This window comes from Lepidochelys olivacea, assembly GCF_965140295.1.
Source record: "Lepidochelys olivacea isolate rLepOli2 genome assembly, chromosome: 1".
Lineage (NCBI taxonomy): Eukaryota > Metazoa > Chordata > Testudines > Cheloniidae > Lepidochelys > Lepidochelys olivacea.
In genome coordinates, this window is record NC_140411.1 from 290,162,844 (window position 1) to 290,185,702 (window position 22,859).

Genomic DNA, 22,859 nt, shown 5'->3' on the forward strand with positions numbered 1-22,859 from the left:
TAGATGACCTCCTGAGGTCCCTTCCAACCCTGATATTCTATGAACTAGACTAGACAAAGCGCCAGCTGTAGGACCAATCCTGCATTGTCAGGGAGATTGGCTAGCTGATCTAATAGGTCTTACTCATCTCTGAATTGTGGGACGTGTATATTTCCTGGTCTGTGCATAGTGATGTCATCAAGAATATGCACCGGGTGTTTCACTCTTTAAAGTTGGGCAGAGCCGGCAGCAGAGAATTACAAACACCTTTTGCAAAAACATGTGCAAAGGTTGAAAAGAACAAATTGAGTGGACAATAGTAAAGTTGGGTGAGTGATGCAAGTCAGATGGGGAAGTAATGAGGGATGAAAGCTCTTGTGCCAATGGGGAGCAGGCTGTTTCCCTAACCTGTTTGTTCAGACATTCCAACTTTGAGTTTTGAATCTTTGTAAAGAAAGGTTTCAGAGTAACAGCCGTGTTAGTCTGTATTCGCAAAAAGAAAAGGAGTACTTGTGGCACCTTAGAGACTAACCAATTTATTTGAGCATGAGCTTTCGTGAGCTATATTTGAGCTCATGCTCAAATAAATTGGTTAGTCTCTAAGGTGCCACAAGTACTCCTTTTCTTTTTGTAAAGAAAGGGTAACTTTTACTTACATGTCGCTACGCCAGAGTAATATACAGGGCATCAGAACTGCAGCTACCTTCAGCCTGATCCCAAAAAAAGAAACCACAACAAGCAATATAGATAGCTTGAGATTCATTCAGCTGTAGGAAAACCAGAGTCTTTAATTTGCAAGTCTCTTTTAAGCAGTATTTTACTGACCTTCAGTTTTCATGTTCGTCTTTGCTTCCCGACTCTGTTGCATGGCTGGGTTGTGAAAGTTTTTCCTTTTCGAGTCAGGGCCTCTCCCAATTGGCTCCACTTTATTATCCCTGCTTTAATCAGCCCATTTTTGCTCACCACAGTGTAAGCCAGGGGTGGGCAAACTTTTTGGCCCAAGGGCCACATCAGGGTTGCGAAACTGTATGGAGGGCCGGGTAGGGAAGGCTGTGCCTCCCCAAACAGCCTGGCCTCCCCAAACAGTCTGGCCTCTGTCCCCATCCACCCCTTCCCGCTTCTTGCTCCCAACTGCCCCCCTCAGAATCCCTGACCCATCCAACCACCCTGCTCCTTGTCCCCGACTGTCACCTGCCAGGACCCCCTGCACCAACCGCTCCCCTGGGACTCCACCCCCTATCCAATCCTCCTCCCTGTCCCCTGACCGCCCCTACCCCTAGCCACACCTTCACCCCCTGACAGGCCCCCTGGGACTCCCACGCCTATCCAATGCCCCCTGTTCCCCATTCCCTGACCGACCCCCCCCCCAAGAACTGCTGCCCCATCAAACCACCACCTGCTCCTTGTCCCCTGACTGCCTCCCAGGACCCCCTGCCCCTTATCCAACCCCCACTCCCCACCCCCTAACCATGCTGCTCAGAGCGGCAGGAGCTTTCAGCCGCTTGGCTTGGCTGGAGGCGGCCATGCTGCCCAGAGTGCTGGTGGTGCAGTGACTGGAGGCTGTGGGGGAGGGGGACAGCAGGAGAGGGGCCAAGGGCTAGCCTTCCAGGCCAGGAGCTCAAGGGCTGGGCAGGACGGTCCCGCGGGCCATAGTTTGCCCACCTCTGGTATAAGCTCTTTTTATTACATCTATATGATAAGATTCCAGGATTGTCTATCTACATGTCACACTGAAGGCTAAAATGTCTGAGTCAGTGTGAAGTGACGAAAGAAGTTACAAGCATGATTGAGAACTTTTTTTGTTCAAAATTTCACCAGTTTGAATCATCACTAGGTTTTGCTGTCTATTACTTTTCAGTTTTCAGGTTCTCAGCCATTATGACTTTACCAATTGTACCTGTGAAGTATACAGCTACAGTAAGGCATGTATCTATGCTGTGCCAGGAGTCCTACCTAGACTGTTATCATATCAGAGGTAAATTAAGCAACAATCACCCTGACTGCTGCAGGAGTCATTGGTTGTATGAATGAGACCACACAGATGGTGGATTAATTGGCTCAAGTGCCACAGATCTTCAAAATCAGCCTTTCGACAAAACAACCAGCAGATACAAACACACACAACTCCTCATGGCATTACACACCCCTCATTTGCCACATACACAAATCAACACAATTATCCCACCACAACCGACACACATGAGCACAGTCGCCCACACAACAAGACAAGCAGCAACAACAGTAACCCCAAATATCAGTCTGAAACCTGGAATATCTGAAACCTGGAATATCTGTAGAGTAAGTGAAGCTGTGGAAGCAGCTATATGAATGGGTGAGAGTTCGTTTTGTTTAGAATATTACCAGCTTGCATCATAACCAGGATTTGAAGTCAGTTCCCAACTGCTGTGCAGTTTTTAAATTCTCAGCTGTTTTTGGCTTTTCTACACACAACTTTAGGAATTACACTTGTGTGACAACACAGGCTTTCATACATTTTAGTAATTGCTCTTCCAACCTCCATGAAAATGGTACAAGGTGTTTCTCTTCAGAAAGACTAGCAAAATAGAACAAACTGGGAGTTTGGTTCGTAAGCCCTAAAAAAGTTTTGAGTCAGTGTAACTGTGCCTCAGTGGGCCACAACTGAGGATGCCAAATTCAGGACAAACTGCTGAGAAATAGAAAGACTGGTGCCTAGTACCCCATAGGATATACCAACCAGCAACAAAAGTAAACTTCTGTTTCACCACATTGGCTAACAAGAAGTCATAAAAGCGGTTTCCTTGGGCATTCCAGGTCTTATATCACCACCAAATACACTGGATTTAAAGGTGAGTGTTACTTTACAACCAGTTTCATCCAGTAAAAGGTTCTCCCGATCCCACAAAACCAGCCATAAACCCAGGTCACTATATAGCTTAGATCTTACCCAAAAATCACGCTGATGCCAGTCATTTAGTATCTAAAATCTAAAGGTTTAATCATAAAAAGAAAGAAAGAAAGGTGAGAGTTAAAATTGGTTAAAGGAATTAGATACATACAGTAATTGCTATGTTCTTGGTTCAGGCTTGTAGCAGTGATGGAATAAACTGCTGTCTTAAGTCAAGTCTCTGGTTGTTTCCAAATCATTGGAAGGTCCTCAGTCCATTGGTTAGAATGCTCCCATTAGTATAAGTTCATAGTCCAGAGGCTTGGGCAGAAAGAGGCTGGAGCAGGATAGAGGCAAAATCGAGGTGTTTCCAGGGCCTTTTATAGCTTCTGCCATGTGGAGGGAATTCCTTTGTTCTTACTGTGGAAAATTACAGCAGCAAGGTGGAATTTGGAGGCACATGGGCAAGTCACATGTTCATGCATTTCTCCTAGTCACAACAGGAAATTCCATTAAGTGTAGATGGGCGTCTCCCATGGTCCATTGTCAGTTAAATGTTCTTTTGATGGGCCACTCAATTTGAATAGGTTTCAGAGTAACAGCCGTGTTAGTCTGTATTCGCAAAAAGAAAAGGAGTACTTGTGGCACCTTAGAGACTAACCAATTTATTTGAGCATGAGCTTTCGTGAGCTACAGCTCACTTCATCGGATGCATACCGTGGAAACTGCAGCAGACTTTATATATACACAGAGAATATGAAACAATACCTCCTCCCACCCCACTGTCCTGCTGGTAATAGCTTATCTAAAGTGATCATCAGGTGGGCCATTTCCAGCACAAATCCAGGTTTTCTCACCCTCCACACCCCCCACACAAATTCACTCTCCTGCTGGTGATAGCCCATCCAAAGTGACAACTCTTTACACAATGTGCATGATAATCAAGTTGGGCTATTTCCTGCACAAATCCAGGTTTTCTTTTTGAATAGTCCCTCCAAGATGTGCTGGCTAGCTACCCTGTAGGCATTACCCCAGGAGCAAACATTTGAAATCTAAGTATAGAGCCAATATTCATAACTTTAAATACATGCATACAGATATCATAATCAGCAAATAATAACCTTTTCATAGACATCTTACATGCCACATTTTGTACAAGAATTGTTGCAAATATATAATAGTGGTTTCAACAATTATGTGTATGGTCATATTTTAATCAGATAACGTCACAGTGAACTTCATGACAATGTTCAAATCTCCATGACTTTACAAATCATTAGAAGAATTTTATCACACTTCCCAGAAAGTTCTACCTGTCATAGGATGAGATTTGTCATGCAATATTTCAGAAAGTACAGTATCTTTTGGGTGAAGTTGGAGGGTGGGGATGAAAACTGTGTTTGTAATGAAAAGTAAGCTTTGGCTTTAATTACGAAATCACATCTGCTGCTCCATAATTTACCAAATGGCAAACAAGGAGCAGTATATATTGATAAAACGCTACTTAGTACCAGTATCTGGGGCAAAAGGAAATCAGTGTACAAGTTTTATGTACAAAATTTCAAGAGAGCATTAGGAAAAAGGAATTAATGATTTGCCACAAATAATCAAATAATATAGCAGAATGGTATTCCTCTGAGTATAGATACCAGGATGACTGAACACTCTGTGGACAGATATTCAGATTTTGACATAGATTTTTATGAATCTTTTAATTTTCTGGGGAAAAACATTTGTTCTGTTGACAAATTGGTTTTGGTTCTTTATCAGGCCATTTATTAATACATTGCTAAAAATCGATATTTAGCTGCTCATGGTTTGTTATTGATCATATAGTGTGTGATGCTATGTTTATCTTGGGAGGTTATAGGTATACTGTGAGCAGTGGGGAGGACAAAAAATTGATCAGCGTATGTGCAAATTTCAGAGTGTTAGTGTTATATCTGGCCTGACTTCTATATTTTTTTAAAGGATGTTTTCAAAGGTGCTGTTAAAAATGTGATGAATAGCAGCGGGATGCCACTAAAACACTTAATGATCCATAGTGGAATGGTCCTAAAATAAGTTTGTGGGTATCCAGCTTATACTCCCCTGAGAGGCCTGTTAGAAATATTGCAACACCTTGTCTTTGAGCATGCTAGCATTTGTTGTATGTGTGCTGTCCTAGTAGATGTCTGATCATTTTTTTTCAAATCCTAATGATAAGGTTTTCTAGCCATACTCACTACAGACATCTTTTCCTGACCTAGAGGATATGCTATGTATTAACTTGCACATCTTACTTATGTAGTATGTTTCTGTGGCTCTTTGCCCTTATTTTTACGATGAAAGGGAGGATATGACCCTATTGTAAACACTGTCACCTCTGGGATGGAAAGCATCGTTTGTTTAACAATTCACAGCCGCTGCTTCCCACAACTCCCACTGGCCAGGACAGTGAACCGCGGCCACTAGGAGCTGCAGGGGGCTGTGCCTCTGGACAGTGTAAACAAACTGTCTCTCAGCCCACCAGTGGATTACCCTGGTAGGCTGCAGGTTGCCCACCACCAGTCTAGGACAAAGAAAGATTAAATGAAAATACGGGGAGGTTTAAATAGTCAATATTTCTTGTTATACTTTGGCTTTTGAAATTTTGAAGAATTTTTAAAAATAAGCATATTAACAAACCATTTATTTTTGTTAAAACAGGTTTTGCAGATAATCCCACGTTTTAATCAAATCTTATGTGCACAGATTTCAGACTGGTACAACACAAGGCATTTCATGATCTGCCTAATGTAAATATTTCATGATGAGAATGGTCTAAACACCCTTTAGAGTTTTGCTTGCCCACTTTCAATTATTGCTAATCTCTACTGTTTAAGGGGGGAAAAGGAAGTATCAGATAGCCTTATGCAATCACATTATTATCTTTGCTCATAGGTTTTTAAAGGCATAGGGGACCATTAGAGCATCTAGTTTGACCTCCTGTATAACACAAACTGTAGAATTCCATACCTTTACCACTGCCCAGAAACTTGTTTGACTAAAACATATCTTCCAGAAAGGCATCCAGTCTTGACATGAAGACATCAAGAGATGGAGAATCCACTACATTCCTTGCTAGTTTGTTTAATCACCCTGTAAAAATTGTGGGTTTCAGAGTAGCAGCCGTGTTAGTCTGTACTTGCAAAAAGAAAAGGAGTACTTGTGGCACCTTAGAGATTAACAAATTTATTTGAGCATAAGCTTTCGTGAGCTAGAGCTCACTTCATCGGATGCATTCAGTGGAAAATACAGTGGGGAGATTTATATACATAGAGAACATGAAACAATGGGTGTTACCATACACACTGTAAGGAGAGTGATCACTTAAGGTGAGCTTTTACCAGCAGGAGAGCGGGGCCGGGGAAGGGGGGAACCTTTTGTAGTGATAATCAAGGTGGGCCATTTCCAGCAGTTGACAAGAACAACTGAGGAACAGTGGGGGGTGGGGCGGGAAAAATAAACATGGGGAAATAGTTTTACTTTGTGTAATGACCCATCCACTCCCAGTCTTTATTCAAGCCTAAGTTAATTGTATCCAGTTTGCAAATTAATTCCAATTCAGCAGTCTCTTGTTGGAGTCTGTTTTTGAAGTTTTTTTTGTAGAAGAATTGCCACTTTTAGGTCTGTAATCGAGTGACCAAAGAGATTGAAGTGTTCTCCGACTGGTTTTTGAATGTTATAATTCTTGACGTCTGATTTGTGTCCATTTATTTTTTTACGTAGAGACTGTCCAGTTTGACCAATATACATGGCAGAGGGGCATTGCTGGCACATGATGGCATATATCACATTGGTAGATGTGCAGGTGAAAAAAATTGTACCTAATTTCTAATTTAAAATTGTCTGTCTTTAACTTCCAGCCATGGTTTCTGCTATATTTTCTCTGCTAGACTGAAGAGCCTTTTGGTACTTCATATTTTCTCTCTCTGTGGATGTACTTATACACCATGATCAAGTCAGGTTTCACTCTTTTTTTGGTAAGCTAGATAAATTGAGCTTTTTAAGCCTCTCACTATACGGCATTTTCTTCATCCCTCAAGTAATTGTTGTGGCTCTTCTGTGCACACACTCTAATGCACACCACAACTGGACAGAGTATTCTAGTGTTGGTCTCACCAATGCTTTATAAAGAGGTAAAAACACCTCCTGACTCCCACTGATTACTCACTGCATTGGCCCTTTTTGCCACAGTATCACACTGGGAGCTCATGTTGAGTTATTTGTCCACAGTGACCCTTTTCAGACTCACTTTTTTTAGGATACGATTCCCTTTTGAGTAGATGTGGCCTTCATTCTTTGTTCCTAGATCTTGCCTTTGGCTGTTTTAAGGCTCATTTTGTTTAATGGGCTCAACTTGCCAAATGATCCATATTGCTCCGTATGACTTCCCCTTGCTGAGCTATGCTGGATGAAAATGTTTAGTGCCACACAGTGTGACCTACGTCATTACATCTGCCGAGAAGCAAGTCATGGAGATAAACCTCAGTGAATTTTATTTTGTTTCTTTTTTCTCTTTTACTTTTATGTGCGAGGATTGAAATAATTCATTTTCAGTAGTTTAATTGATCAAAAGATGGTTCAAAAGATGCTATCAAACAGTTGTATTTTTAAAATTCATAGTGTAGGATAATGAAAGACATCACATTATTGGAAACTATGCAGAGAGGCGTAGAGTGACTATCCCTCGGGTGCAGTGTTGAGGATTATAAAAAGACACAGTGCACCCTCCTAAAAAAGCTATTAGGCTATGGAAACAGGATGTGTATGGTACACTGAAACACAAGAGACTTGGCCCTGTAAACAGTTTACTTACTGGCACGTAGTGTGAAGGTTGCCAAAGAACAGCCAATGCTGAGGATGTACTTCAGATAAAGAGACCATTTAAAAAAAAGTTTCAGACAACACATTTTTCTTTGCTTAATGTCCATCTTGTTGTATGCAGTATTGTTGTAGCCGTGTCAGTCCTAGGATATTAGAGAGACAAATGGGGTGCAAGATCTTTTATTGGACCAACCTCAAGTTGCAGTGGGGGAGGTTTAGGTTGGATATTAGGAAAAACTTCTTCACTAGGAGGGTGGTGAAACACTGGAATGCATTACCTAGGGAGGTGTAGAATCTCCTCCCTTAGAAGTTTTTAAGGTCAGGCTTGACAAAGCCCTGGCTGGGATGATTTAGTTGGGGACTGGTCCTGCTTTGAGCAGGGGGTTGGACTAGATGACCTCCTGAGGTCCCTTCCAACCCTGATATTCTATGATTCTATGATTCCTGTGGGTGAGAGAGACAAGTTGCAGTGGGGGAGGTTTAGATTGGATATTAGGAAAAACTTTTTCACTAAGAGGGTGGTGAAACACTGGAATGCGTTACCTAGGGAGGTGGTAGAATCTCCTTCCTTAGAGGTTTTTAAGGTCAGGCTTGACAAAGCCCTGGCTGGGATGATTTAACTGGGAATTGGTCCTGCTTCGAGCAGGGGGTTGGACTAGATGACCTTCAGGGGTCCCTTCCAACCCTGATATTCTATGATTCTAAGTTTTCGAGCTACAAAGAGCTCTTCTTCAGACCTATGTCGCCCAAAAGCTTGTCTTTCTCACCTACAGGAGATTGGTCCAATAAAAGATATTACTTCACCCACCTTGTCTCTCTGTCCATCTTGTTGCATCCATTGCAGCTTTGTCTCTGCATAAAAATGCTGCTCCCTCAAAAGCCTAAATCCTGGTGTTATTTCATGGCATGATGTGGAGGGGTGTACGGTGGAGCTACATAAATGCCTGGATTAGTACAGAATATTGAGCATGTTAGTTACTCGTCTGCCCCACTTGCTGTAGAACTAAGTCAACATATTCTTAGCACAGTCAGCCTCCAAGTGTTAAAACTTGGAATGTAGTTCCCCTCTCCCCCTTATTTTCTTTGTCCAGTCTCATGTTTTGTATATTTGATCTCTCTCTCTCTCCACACCTTATTATGTACTGGACAGGTGAAAGAGGCATACAGATTCTGCTTCTCACCGGAGATGTCTGACAGGTGATACTCTGGGGAAAGAGTGACACTGTGTAGCTGGTTGGCCACTGTTCAAATAGCATCCAAAGCAACCAAAGGATTGTCCATCCAAGCAACCTTGCCATCTTGCAATTTATGCAGAGATGGGAAAATAATTCCATCAGTGAATCAGGTTTTCCCTTTCAATTCTGTATTTTCAAGGATTTATAACTCAGCCATCAGAAATTGGTGTGGGTTGAAACTTTTATTTATATAGAGTAACTTGTATCACCTCATCTTTGTACTGCATCACCTTAGTTATTATCTCTTATTGTCCTTTCAGGGTTTCTTGGACATAAAGTTTTGCCTATAAAAATCTTTAAAGTTCATACCTGAAAAACTCCTAGAACCTTATGCTAAATGCATTATGGGCACCAACATTTGGTGTATTTTATCTGTTCATATGGTGTTCACATTTACATAACTATTAAATTATTAAAATAATGTATCAAAATTAAATACAGAAGCCAGTAATAGAACTAGAGAAAGGTATAATTATTCTACTTTTTGTTTTAGTGGTATTGGGATAATCTTTTGATTTTAAATGGCAGAGTTAAAGCAGGTGTTTTCTCTTAAGTATAAGAGGCTTTACCCCACTTGAATGGTAATAGTGAGTATAGGAATTTCTTAACAGCATTTTATTTGTTTACAGTGTGTTGTGTTTAGCATCTGTACTCCACTGTATAAAGGATAAATATGTAGATTGTATTATAGTAATTTGGTTAGAACAGGTAAAATCCCCTAACCAGCCCCCAAAGGACTTTTCAAATCAAACACCTTTGGGAGCTAAGAAATGTTCTTAGTAGCCTAGCTTTTCAAAAGCTAACTCTGTTTTCCATAAAATAAAGGATGTTGCAACAGCAGGAAGGTCAGCTTTGTGACTAATTGAAAATGTAGGAAGCCCTTTAGAGATTGGAATTACGGAAGTCTCTAACCATGTACTACAGCATGTAGAAACTGCTTGTAAAACAGACATTCCTTAGTTTTGAGATTACATTAAATCCCAGAGACTGTAATTATATGCATGCTGCTGGCAGACACCACCACTAGGCTGTGTGTGCCTGCTGGAGGGGGGGGATGGTTATTTATAGTTTCTCTCCTTGAAATCTACAAACATTGGTGCAGAATCCTTTTTGGTTTCAGTTGTATCATTTTCTTTCCTTAATGCTACTGCTTCCAATATTGGGGAAAAACTATCTGGGTGGTGATTTATTTAATTATATTTGGAAGACTACAGGTTGTTTATGAATCATTATGACAGAAGATACTAGGAAGATTTCTCAGCAGTGTTCTGGAAAGAAAGCACCCTCTTTCTTTTTCTTTCAATTTTATGAATCAAAACTAAGAAACATGGTGCAGTGTTATGGATTCATGTGAAAAGTGGTGCTGTATCCAAAATGGTTCACAGACTGCATCTTTTTCTTATGTAGGTTTCTGCCCAAATTAAAATCTCACATAGTTCAGCTTATTTTTAGTGATACCTTTGAAAGACAGAATTTAATAGAGCTGCTAAGATAAGGTTCTTTATTATTGTAGCACATATGGTATCATTTCATTAGTATATTACAATTCCTCTCAAGCCCCTAATTTTTTTTTAAAGCAAAGCTATGCGTTTGTGAAAGCATTGGCCAGAACAGCTGAACCATGCAGTTTACAGTAAATGAAATTAGGTTAAGAGTGAAAGATCTGTGTTGTAGTAAATATCTCAAAGGTCTGCAAAGGACAGTTCCTCCATGTAAACAAACAATTCTCAGCCTTTCTGCAATTGCACATTTTTATTGAAGAAGATGGTTTAAATTTTCTCACCAGTTATTCACGCATTTTTCGTGCATCTGTTGTACAGTTTACTATAAAGGACACAATGTATGGTAGAGCATTCACTGTAGGTGGTGTTCACTGGAAAATTAATTTTAGGTAGAAAAAGTGTACATTCTCTATAATTTAATATTATACTCAGTTTTATAAAATGCATTCAGAAAACCAGATTGTTTGTTTTTAATTCATGAAAGCTTAGAGGTTCCAGACAGTAGCTCCATGGTTTATGAATTGGAGAATTAACAAAAAGTGTTCAGGTTTTCAATACTGAAACATTTGTTCTTCAATGTGTCATTTTACAAGGCACCCCAGGGTGAGGCAATACTGACTAATCTTACATAGATTGACTCATAGGTGTTGAACTGGGGGTATCTAGGTTGCCAGTAGCCCCAAATCTAATCATTTTCTATCTAGATCTCACTCCCTACTTTTTAAAAAAATGGTTTGCTTTTAGGGCCATGTTAAGTGCCACTACTATGGTATTTGGACACCATATTTAAGTATTAAAAAGATTCATTGTTGTCTATGAACAGTCTAGTTTTTCTGTGAAGCAGGAGTATTTCCACATAGGACTGGTTATTTAGGGGATGGCTGGTGTGTGTGGATATATAGCTTCATTTAACAGTAGTAGAGGTCTGCAAAGAAGTCTGTTTTGGATTTTCCATTGAAGATGTAAAACAAGCTCATCCTGATCTCTGGATGAAGGGAGTTCCAAAACCATAGGCACTCTGCCAAAGTAGGAATGGTGGGGGAGGGGGGGAAGAGTACTGATTTTTTTTTTAATCTTCTTAAACCACAAGGGCAGTATCTCAGTAGAAAGCAAAGCATTATTGCTCAGGTTGGAAAAAAGGTAAAATTATCAACCACCTTTATTCCAGTAGATAATCCTTTCACTGACTTAGAATCATAGAATCATAGAATATCAGGGTTGGAAGGGACCACAGAAGGTCATCTAGTCCAACCCCCTGCTCGAAGCAGGACCAATTCCCAGTTAAATCATCCCAGCCAGGGCTTTGTCAAGCCTGACCTTAAAAACCTCTAAGGAAGGAGATTCTACCACCTCCCTAGGTAACGCATTCCAGTGTTTCACCACCCTCTTAGTGAAAAAGTTTTTCCTAATATTCAATCTAAACCTCCCCCACTGCAACTTGAGACCATTACTCCTCGTTCTGTCATCTGCTACCATTGAGAACAGTCTAGAGCCATCCTCTTTGGAACCCCCTTTCAGGTAGTTGAAAGCAGCTATCAGATCCCCCCTCATTCTTCTCTTCTGCAGGCTAAACAATCCCAGCTCCCTCAGCCTCTCCTCATAACTCATGTGTTCAAGACCCCGAATCATTTTTGTTGCCCTTCGCTGGACTCTCTCCAATTTATCCACATCCTTCTTGTAGTGTGGGGCCCAAAACTGGACACAGTACTCCAGATGAGGCCTCACCAATGTCGAATAGAGGGGAACGATCACGTCCCTCGATCTGCTCGCTATGCCCCTACTTATACATCCCAAAATGCCATTGGCCTTCTTGGCAACAAGGGCACACTGCTGACTCATATCCAGCTTCTCATCCACTGTCACCCCTAGGTCCTTTTCCGCAGAACTGCTGCCTAGCCATTCTGTCCCTAGTCTGTAGCTGTGCATTGGGTTCTTCCGTCCTAAGTGCAGGACCCTGCACTTATCCTTATTGAACCTCATCAGATTTCTTTTGGCCCAATCCTCCAATTTGTCTAGGTCCTTCTGTGTCCTATCCCTCCCCTCCAGCGTATCTACCACTCCTCCCAGTTTAGTATCATCTGCAAATTTGCTGAGAGTGCAATCCACACCATCCTCCAGATCATTTATGAAGATATTGAACAAAACCGGCCCCAGGACCGACCCTTGAGGCACTCCACTTGATACCGGCTGCCAACTAGACATGGAGCCATTGATCACTACCCGTTGAGCCCGACAATCTAGCCAGCTTTCTACCCACCTTATAGTGCATTCATCCAGCCCATACTTCCTTAACTTGCTGACAAGAATACTGTGGGAGACCGTGTCAAAAGCTTTGCTAAAGTCAAGAAACAATACATCCACTGCTTTCCCTTCATCCACAGAACCAGTAATCTCATCATAAAAGACAATTAGATTAGTCAGGCATGACCTTCCCTTGGTGAATCCATGCTTGCCATTTTCTGCTGCATCAAATTAAAGTTCTTGCTCTCATCACCAGGGTCCTTCTTGACTCTGTCCACCTCTGTTTATCCACTCTTGTCTCCTGTTGTGTTTCTTCCTGTCCCACCTCCTCTACTCCCCCAAAGATGCTAGTCTGATCAGCCTGTTTGTCAAGTTCACCACAGATGTCTCTGATTTCTTTCATTCTGCCCTTTATGTACGGAATGCCTTGCTGGCATGAATATGTGAAGTCAGTGCCCTCTACCTCTTCTAATCCTTCCTCAAGACTTTCCTTTGCTGTAAATCCTAAAAGAAATAAGCCAACTGATTCTGGAAAGATTGAAACATCAGTCAGGCATAGCTGATATTTATTTAGTAGATATGTACATAAAAATCACCTTTCAAATAATTGGGAACCAACAAGCTGTGGACATAGCTGACCTATGCTACTATGGGATTTTATTACTGATACCTTCCCCCTCTCTCATCTCTACAGCTAAACAAAAATTTTCTGGCAGAACAGTTTATGGTTGTAAAATGCTGATTTAGCTAAATCAAACTGCTTTACAGGAATGTATTGATTTCACTGACATTTTTGATTAAAAATTATTGAAACATTTTGTTTTGATATGTTTGATGCATTTCATGTAAGATGGAAGCACTTTGGACTTTTATGAGATACTATATTAGTCAATATATAATATAATAGTTGAAAAAATTAAGTCAAAACAAAGGCTTCCAACTTATTGACATGAAGCACTTCAAAACATTAGGGGAGCAAAACATTTTGATAAGTCATTTTCAATATTTCAACATGAAATTTTTCATAATTCTGGGAATTTTTAAAATGTCAACTTTTTGATCCAGTTTGGGATGAAAGAAAATTTTAAAACATAAGAATTTCCCGTGGAATGGAAATTCCATGTTTTGACCAAGTTCTACATATCTCCTGTACTATGTAATATCTGCTTATTGCATTTTGTTTCCAGTTAGGAGCTTCAGGGCAAGGACTTTCTTCTACTATATCTTCATACGGGGTCTAGCACAATAGGCCCCTAATCTTGCTTGGGCGTTTGGGTGCTATAAATAATAAGTATAGATTTAAAAATTCACTTTTAGACTTCTGTCATAAATATAAAGGGAAGGGTAACCACCTTTCTGTATACAATACTATAAAATCCCTGCTGGCCAGAGGCAAAACCCTTTCACCTGTAAAGGGTTACGAAGCTAAGGTAACCTAGCTGGCACCTGACCCAAAATGACCAATGAGAGGACAAGATACTTTCAGATCTGGAGCCAGGGGGAACAAAGGGTTGATCTGTCTGTGTGATTTTGCCAGGAACAGATCAGGAATGCAGACTTACAACTCCTGTTAAGTTAGTAAGTAATCTAGCTAGAAAATGCATTAGAATTCCTTTTGTTTAATGGCTGGTAAAATAAGCTGTGCTGGAGGGAATGTATATTCCTGTTTTTGTGTCTTTTTGTAACTTAAGGTTTTGCCTAGAGGGATTCTCTGTTTTGAATCTGATTACCCTGTAAGGTATTTACCATCCTGATTTTACAGAGGTGATTCTTTTACCTTACTTTCATTAAAATTTTTCTTTTAAGAACCTGCTTGCTTTTTCATTGTTCTTAAGATCCAAGGGTTTGGGTCTGTGTTCACCTGTACAATTTGGTGAGGATTCTTATCAAGCCTTCCCCAGGAAAGGGGGTGTAGGGCTTGGGGGGATATTTTGGGGGAAGACGTCTCCAAGTGGGCTCTTTCCCTGTTCTTTGTTTAAAATGCTTGGTGGTGGCAGCATATGGTTCAAGGACAAGACAAAGTTTGTACCTTGGGGAAGTTTTTAACCTAAGCTGGTAAGAATAAGCTTAGGGGGTCTTTCATGCAGATCCCCACATCTGTACTCTAGAGTTCAGAGTGGGGAAGGAACCTTGACAACTTCTCTTGACAATCTCTAGCCATTGTCATTCATTTTTTCACTGGGCAGCACTCCCTCAGTTACCAAACTATTTCAGCAGGGACGATTGCAACCTCCTCTGTCTTTATTGTTAGTATATTTTAAATGTGGCTGGAAATAAATGCTATTACTTTTCAGGCACCTACAGTCTTTTTTAAAAAAAGAAAAGGAGGACTTGTGACACCTTAGAGGCTAACAAATTTATTTGCACATAAGCTTTCGTGAGCTACAGCTCACTTCATAGGATGCATTCAGTGGAAAATACAGTGGGGAGATCTATATACACAGAGAACATGAAACAATGGGTGCCACAAGTCCTCCTTTTCTTTTAGCAGATACAGACTAACACGGCTGCTACTCTGAAACCAGTCTCTTTTTAGTTAATTACGTACGCAATGGCATACAAAATAGGCCGTTGTACAAAGTACCAATACATCTGAATGAATCAAGATGCATGAGACTGAAACCAAGTGTTGTTTAATGACTTGAGAACTCTGGGTGTCTGAATTTAAGATGGAGTTAAGATCAAGAAAGTGGAAAAAAAAATTGTTCTATATGAAGTACTCTTCCATTCTGGAAGTGCACCGTGACTTTAATAAAATGCTTTCCCCCACCCTCATTAAATGTTTGTAATAATAGGCTCATGAGCTGTGTATTTATGCTCCATTCCTGAAATGGGCAAACCACTGCAACTACACAGAACACCACTGAAATCCATCCATGCACATTACAGTGCAAGATTGAGGGTCTAGAGTGGAAATCACGACTGTTGGAATCAACATCAGTAAGGCAGGATAAAAATCAAATCCCAAATCAGGATAAAAGCCAAAATACCAGATTTTGTTGTTGTGCAGAGTGGAAAGTTCACAAGTTGCTGGTCTGGTGATGTTGAAATGTTTGTTTCACTATTTCCAACAGAAAAAAACCTGACATTCCTGAATCAAAATATTTCATTTTGGTGTGTTGAACCAAATCAAAAAATCTCATTTCAGCTTGGTTTGATATTAATCTGCCCCCCTCCTGAGCTGTCGTGATGCTTTGTTGAGGTCGGGGGGGGGGATTTATAATATTTTTTAAAAATCATATTTTTCATTTAAATTAGATTTTTTATTTAAATTAAGTTAAAAATAAATATGAAATTGACAGCCTATATTAATGACTAGTCTTATTATAATCTATTAAAATAATTTACATTAATCAAGAAAATAATATTAAGTAGTATATATTTGCTGCCAAGTTTTAAAGAAGTCAGACAACTGAACTGGTGAAGTCACTAAGTATCTGGAACCAGAATTTGTTGATAGTTCAGTGGTTTGAGCATTGGCCTGCTAAACCCAGGGTTGTGAGCTCAATCCTTGAGGGGGCTGTTTAGGGATCTGGGGCAAAAATTGGGGATTGGTCCTGCTTTGAGCAGGGGGTTGGACTAGATGACCTCCTGAGTTGACTTCCAACCTTGATATCCTATGATTCTATGAATACAGATTAATGTTGAACTGACCAGAAACTAAATATTTCATTTAGATTTTTCCAACAGAAAACTAAACATTTTTGCCAAAATCAACATTTTTCCATATAAAATTTCAATTTCCAGAAAGCTCATTTTCCATCCAAAAGTCATTTTGACGGAAAATTTCTGATCACTTCTAAATATCAGCAAGTTAAATTCCTGCTTTCATATTGGAATATTATTTTTTATAAAAATTGCAATCTCCTATTCCATATAGAACAAGCATATTTTTCTTCATTTTAATTTTCTGTCTTAGGTTACTTCAGAGGAATTTAACTGATGTAGTGTTATGAAGCATTCTCCCTAGAGATGGGTTGGTAAAGATTAGGTAGAAGGTGACCTTTGAGAGGAAATATATATATTGATCATGTCTATTTTGTCACATAAAAATGAGCTGCTTCCATTTAATGACATGCAATAAAATATTTACAAATATAATCTTAGTTGTACAAATCTGTGTGTGGTACATATAATACTATATGTTTATAAGAGTAATTTATGACTTGTAAGGAAAATAATGAGGTCAGCAAAAAAGGCACTATGAGTTGACACTACCCAAAGGGATTAAGGTGAAAAAAAGTTTTCACAAATATATCAGGAGAAAACTCTGGAGAAATAGTTGGTCCATTAAGTAATAAGGAGGGAGGCCAAATCAGCAAAGATTCTAAGATGTGTTATTTACTAATGCATTTGTTGTTTTGTTTGTAATGAAAAAAAATAGTTATGTCCAATTAGGAAATAATGAAAATCTTGTAGACACAAGGGTAAGAAAAAATAATTGCATGCACACAATTTTATATTTTTATGTGTGTGTAGTTTTTCGAAGTATTCTCGTATCTGTTTTACCATTCACTATGTTGACAAGGCTTTCATTGCTTTGTCATTGTCCATAACCCTTTATTTTTTCCAAAAAACCAGTTAGATCAGTATCACGTTTAAAAGTCACACATCCCAGGAAAATCCCACAGAACTGGGCTTCTACCAGAGCATTTCTGCAACAACAAAAATTTGGTACCTATCATTAAGGCCCCAGTTCAGAAAAACATCCCAATTAGGGAAAGTGCTTACACACAAATGAGAATATGCTTATGTACTTTCATGAATCAGAGTCTAAAAGAAAAGAAGAGCCATCCTGGCAATTACTGTCCTGTAAAAGAGATTTTTGATTCCTAATAAAATACAGAAAATGGTAGAACCATGCACAACAAGTAGAAAAGAAAAGAGCTCTTGGGACAGCTGAAAAATCATCCAATAGCCTCCTCTGGTTTCTCTCAGAGTAGTGATTGGAGCTACTTAAACAACTCTATGTATCCTTGCCAAGCTTCATGGCATCAAAAGTCTCTGACACATCTAAAAAAACCAATATGGACGCTTGATCTTGATCCTCTGCCAGAAGGGCGTCACTGACCCACAAGACCAGTGCAATCTCCTCACCATAAACATGGCTAAAATTGGATTGACAAGGAACAAGGAAATCTGAAGACTCTCGGTATTTCCCGGGTTGCTTTGCTGCTATTTCCTCAGAAATCTTTCCTAAAAAATGGAAGATTAAAGACAGGGTAATAATTGATGACATGATTGGTATTGAGACTTGAGCATGGGCCAAATCACATGCTTTCCTGAAGGAATGTTGGCAAGTTGCCCATTTGAAAAAGATAATGACAATTCCGTCAATGATGGATCCAGTGCCTCCCTCTTTGATTTCATCATTCTGTAAGGGCAAGGCTCCAATCAGCAGTTAATAGCTCAACATTTCACAAGTACTTTCAGGACCTCCATGAATAACACTGGCTGAAACCCATGTTTCCCCAACCCACCACACACACACACAGCCCATAACTTGTCACAACTCAGCAATTACTGAGACAGACCACCCAAATCCCACACACTGTGATATGCTCAAATCTGCAACCAGGGGACATCAAACTGACTACTGCCTAGAATAGTTCCATTATTTGGAACTTCGGGCTATGGGAGCTGAAAACAGGACTGGAAAAGAGGTAAGCAGATAGCCTCTCATCAGCTTCCAATGAAAACAAAACAATCTCTTGTCAGTGGGTCTGTCTACGACATTGTAGCTGTGTTGATAAACTATGTCTGGTCAGTCTCTTCAAAATGTGGCTGCTGCTACAACCAGGAGGGATAGGATGCCCCTAATAAGGAGAAAATAAAAAAAAAAAAACAGAGGAGTGGAAATTCTGATTTAAAATTGAGAAAGAAACTGATCTGTCTGATGAAGTACTTAGGGCAGTGGTTCTCAACCTTTTTTCATCTGTGGATCTCTAGAAAATTTCAAATGGAGGTGTGGACCCCTTTGGAAATATATTCTCTGTTGTATAGCTGATTTCTGTTCAGTCAGTTTTCTGTCTTTCGCCGACCCCTTAGACATATTCCATGGACCCCCAGGGGTCCGCAGACCACAGGTTGAAAAGCACTGTCTTAAAGAATAATCTGTTTCCCCTTTAGAGTTTCTTTGGATGGCCTTTTCCATGGCAGCTTCCAGAATTTTATTAACATTTACAAAATGTATGACTTATGACAAACATTGTCCTATTCCTCCCTGCCACTTCCCTCCCATTCCCCAGAAATCTAATACTTCTTCTATCTTTTAATCCCCCAATGTAGCACATGTGCACCTTAGCACCAACTGATCAAATTAACTGCAACCTTGGTTAAAAATGTCAGAATAGACCCTCACTAATTTTAAAATAGAAGAAAATGAACAGGACATGGAGTATATGAAGCCATGTTAAATGTATTCCCAAAATGGAGGAGAAGGGGTGATAGATTAATTATTAATGTTTTAAATGAACAATGCTGACATTGTCAAGTGAACCATTTATCTTTTGGACACAAATCTGCCTTTAAAGTTTTATACAGCTTTGTTTAAATTTTTGCTTTTAAGTTCACAGATCCTATGTTGGGTTTTGTCCATTAGAAAAATTGTGTTTTTTTGTAAAGGTACAGTGGAGTTGTCATTTAAGCATCATGTTTTACTTCATTATTCTGCAAATGAAATGTTCAATTTCTTTGTGAATGGAGATAAGAGACTGTAAAACATCTGAAGTAATGGAGCAATATTGTGCCATACGTAAAATTTGGTAAGGTTTGGATAGATTTGTTATGAAATGGGACAAGATGATTCTTAGATGCCCTAAAAGTGGATCTGAATTTCTTTCCTTTTTTTTCTTTTCCCCACATTTGAGTTGGGGAGATTGGGAATTGGTGAGTGAACCCGATTTATTGCATATTTTCTATGCAGCATCATTTTATTTATTTTGTGTGATCAAATGCTTTATGGTCCTGCCCACAAAACTATATCCCTCTGTACTCTTTCTCTCTGATCTCTTGCTTCCACTACCTTAATATAATTATTTTAAAATTATGAAAATGCTTTTCAGATGATAAAATCAGGTATGCAGATAGTTCGGTTTTTTTCCCCTACCTTCATATAATGTAAAATCTAAATCCTTTAAAACATATTTTTCTTTAAAATATTCCCCCTCAAAACTAGCATTTCTACTCTTTTGTCGTCTTGTTCAGTGCAAATCACAAAGGAAATGAAAGATGTGTAAGGGAGGGGGGGAAAAATCCCTAAATTTGCTGAAATGCATGGCCCTTTGCCTAGAACAGAAACCAGCGCTCCGTGCGCAGCAGGGGAATGTGAGAGAATGGCTCCGTCTAGTATCATTGTTCGCATTTTATACTATTTGATGCTTTGTAGTTGCTAAAGGAACATTGCATTTTAAGCCATTGATCTCGTCCTGCAAGTGGTGGTTGTAGCAGTAGTGAATGACACAGCTTTGCTGGATGACATGAAGCTGATCTCTGCATCAGCCAAGAGGAATTAAGCTTTGTCACTCCCCACTGGGACTACCTTTCTTCTGGTATGTGAGCGAGGAATTCATATGCTTCTGCTGCATCCAGCAGAGCAGAGCCAAGAGTATACTTCACCACTGAAGGCAGTAAGCAAGAATGATAGCTGTCTCTTTTAAATGCCGCTGTCAGATTCTGAGGAGACTTGCTAAAGGTATTGTGCTTTCCTTGTTACTCGTTCAATGGCTCTGTTGCAGCATTCCATGAATATAGCCTAATGGTTTTACTTTCAAATATGACTGCCCTTACAATTTATTGTCAGACAACAAAGAACTCTGTGAATATACAGGTAAGGATTTTAATTGAAAGAGTCCCATGTCCTGTGATGTGTTCATATTAGAAGCATAAGATAGATTTATGATTTCATGCCTTAAAAGGGAATTTGTTTTTAAGTCAAGTGCTAAAGTTATTATGGGGTATTATTGTTTTTGTATTCTTGCTAACTGATCAGTAGAAGTCTTGCATGTGTTACTATATATTGTATGTTACTGAAAGCAGCTAGATCTAGAACCTGTATCAAAGATGGAATTTTTGAATTGTTGGTGTATTAGTATTTATACTCTCTCATAAGGTGTTTCTCTGCATGTTTATAATATCTGAGCAAAAAAATGAGTTGTACATGACTAAATATGGGGGGGCTTGATAAATTGATGGCTTTGATATGTTGTTACCCTTGTGAAGTTAATTTGCCCATTATAGAAGCATTCCTTTTATGTTGTCATGAATCACTGTTGCCTTCAGTTTGATCTGTCAATACTCTGAAATGCTATTTGAACCTTATTTTGTGTCCTATTTGTTTTTTAGAGCAGCTATTTTTAAACCTCCTTGGGAAAAAAATGTTCCTTTTCCAAAATGAGTAAAATTTAGTTTCTAAAAAATAGCATTTTATATATTAAAAATGCCAATTACTATTACTATCAAATCCTTGTACCATCTCTGTGTAAAATATCAATGCTAAAGAAAAGTTTTTTGTAGTAACTTCTAACATTATAGTAACAATGTGTAGCTGCAAGAAAATGAGAAGCTTTTGTTTTCAGACTTAGTTGTGTGAAACAATTAATGGTTATTACTATATTTGAAGAACTGTAAAGTCCTAAATGTTAATGAAACTGTTTGTATGAGCTCAGCTTGAAATATCAAAATTCTTTAGTTAGTCAGCAGTACAGCTCAGAATCAATTAATATTTTATTTTGTAGCAGCATGAAAGCAAATGTGTGTGATAGGTCTAGAACAATAAGGGGGAAGAGGAGAATCTTGTAATCAAACTTACCTAATGCATTTTCCTACTGTGTAAAATGTAATGTAAAGGCATTAGAATATACTTTTTTTCATAGCACATATCTTAAAATAATCTATTCTTCGATTGAGGGGCTCTCTCCTTCAAATCTGTGCCTGGTAATGTTTAATTTAGTTTAGTAAGTTTATTCTTCATTTATCAGATTGAAATTCTGTGTTTCTCTTTTGTTGTTTTGAGTTAAGGGAATAATCCTTTTTTCTAGTGAACTCTGTATAAGGCAGATTTTGGCACAATAATTTAGTCTGTTAGTGTTGAGAGTTGTTACGCCACTTAAATACAGTTACCTCTGGAATTAATATTCTCATATATCATACCCATCTTAATTCTTTTACACTTCCCATCACTTAGCAGAACACAAGCTGATTTTATTCTCTGTTCACTCCTTGCCCCAGTAAGAGTTGGTATGAAACCACTGGTTGTCTGCTTTGAGAGAAGTGTGCACTACACTTGTCTGCTATCACTGCTATTAACAAACCATATGCAAAAAGAGAGAGAGAGATCCTCTTCTATTGGCTTCCAGTGCAACACATTTGAATCTTACTCTCTTAATCTTTGTATCTTTTATTTCCATTTCAGTATTTAAGACATCTGATAACCTTGTAACATTTTTTGGTTTTGACTGATGCTCCCCAATTAATTTTCCAGCAGCTTGTGTTTGTTTGTTTGGTTTTTTTCCCATATAACTCAGCTCATTTAAAAAACAAAAAACAAAAAACCTGTTCTCCAGACAATAAGCTTAACTTTGATGAAAAACAGTATGTGACCACAACAATATCCTGTCCACATGTTGTGAAAGAAGAAAATATTTTTCAAAGGTGTAGTTAGAAGAAGACAATATTTTTGTCAGGAGGGAAAAACATTGTAATTTTTTTTGTTGGTATCAATTTCTGTTGTGCTAAATCCAAGGCCAAAACCATTATTGTTCAGATAGACATCATAATTTTTGTAACTGAACCTTTATGCCAAATATTATTTAACAATCTAGACAACTTGTTAAATTGTTCAAACCAGTTTAGAACAATTGTTCAGATGTAATTTGATGGATGCAGTATTCTCTGCTAGAAGAAGAGAATGAATGATAGACACAAATGAAGCTCTTCACTGTGTTTGCAGGGCTCCTTGGCTTGGATGAAAAATGTTTGGAGTCTGACAGCAAAAAATAGGCCTGTGTTTCTATCATTGGGAGTCTTTTGTTGCTAGCATTTCCCCACCATGTTCTCATTTTTGATTAGGCCTTTATTCTAATAGTTAAATTCTCCGCATTCTCTGGCTCTGATTTTACTTGTCAGCCATCAGTTACGGATTCGTCAACATAATCAAGATGTCAGAGAACAATGATAGGTTTTTATTTC

The 22,859-nt window shown here is 39.0% G+C and overlaps 1 protein-coding gene across 9 annotated transcripts in view; it reads left to right on the top strand.

Annotated features, from left to right (window-relative positions):
* GRIP1 (glutamate receptor interacting protein 1) overlaps window positions 1-22,859 on the top strand; it is a 556,915-nt gene that overhangs the window by 303,318 nt on the left and 230,738 nt on the right. Inside the window, exon 1 of one of the 9 annotated variants that reach the window (XM_084616427.1) lies at window positions 20,251-20,364. The exons of 6 other annotated variants lie outside the window; for them this stretch is intronic. In XM_084616427.1, coding sequence (XP_084472553.1) covers window positions 20,310-20,364 — 55 coding nt within the window. In that variant the 5' untranslated portion in view covers window positions 20,251-20,309. Of the gene's footprint in view, window positions 1-20,250; window positions 20,365-22,859 lie in introns of those variants that run through there. 2 more of the 9 variants (XM_084616428.1, XM_084616432.1) reach the window with 2 other exon arrangements.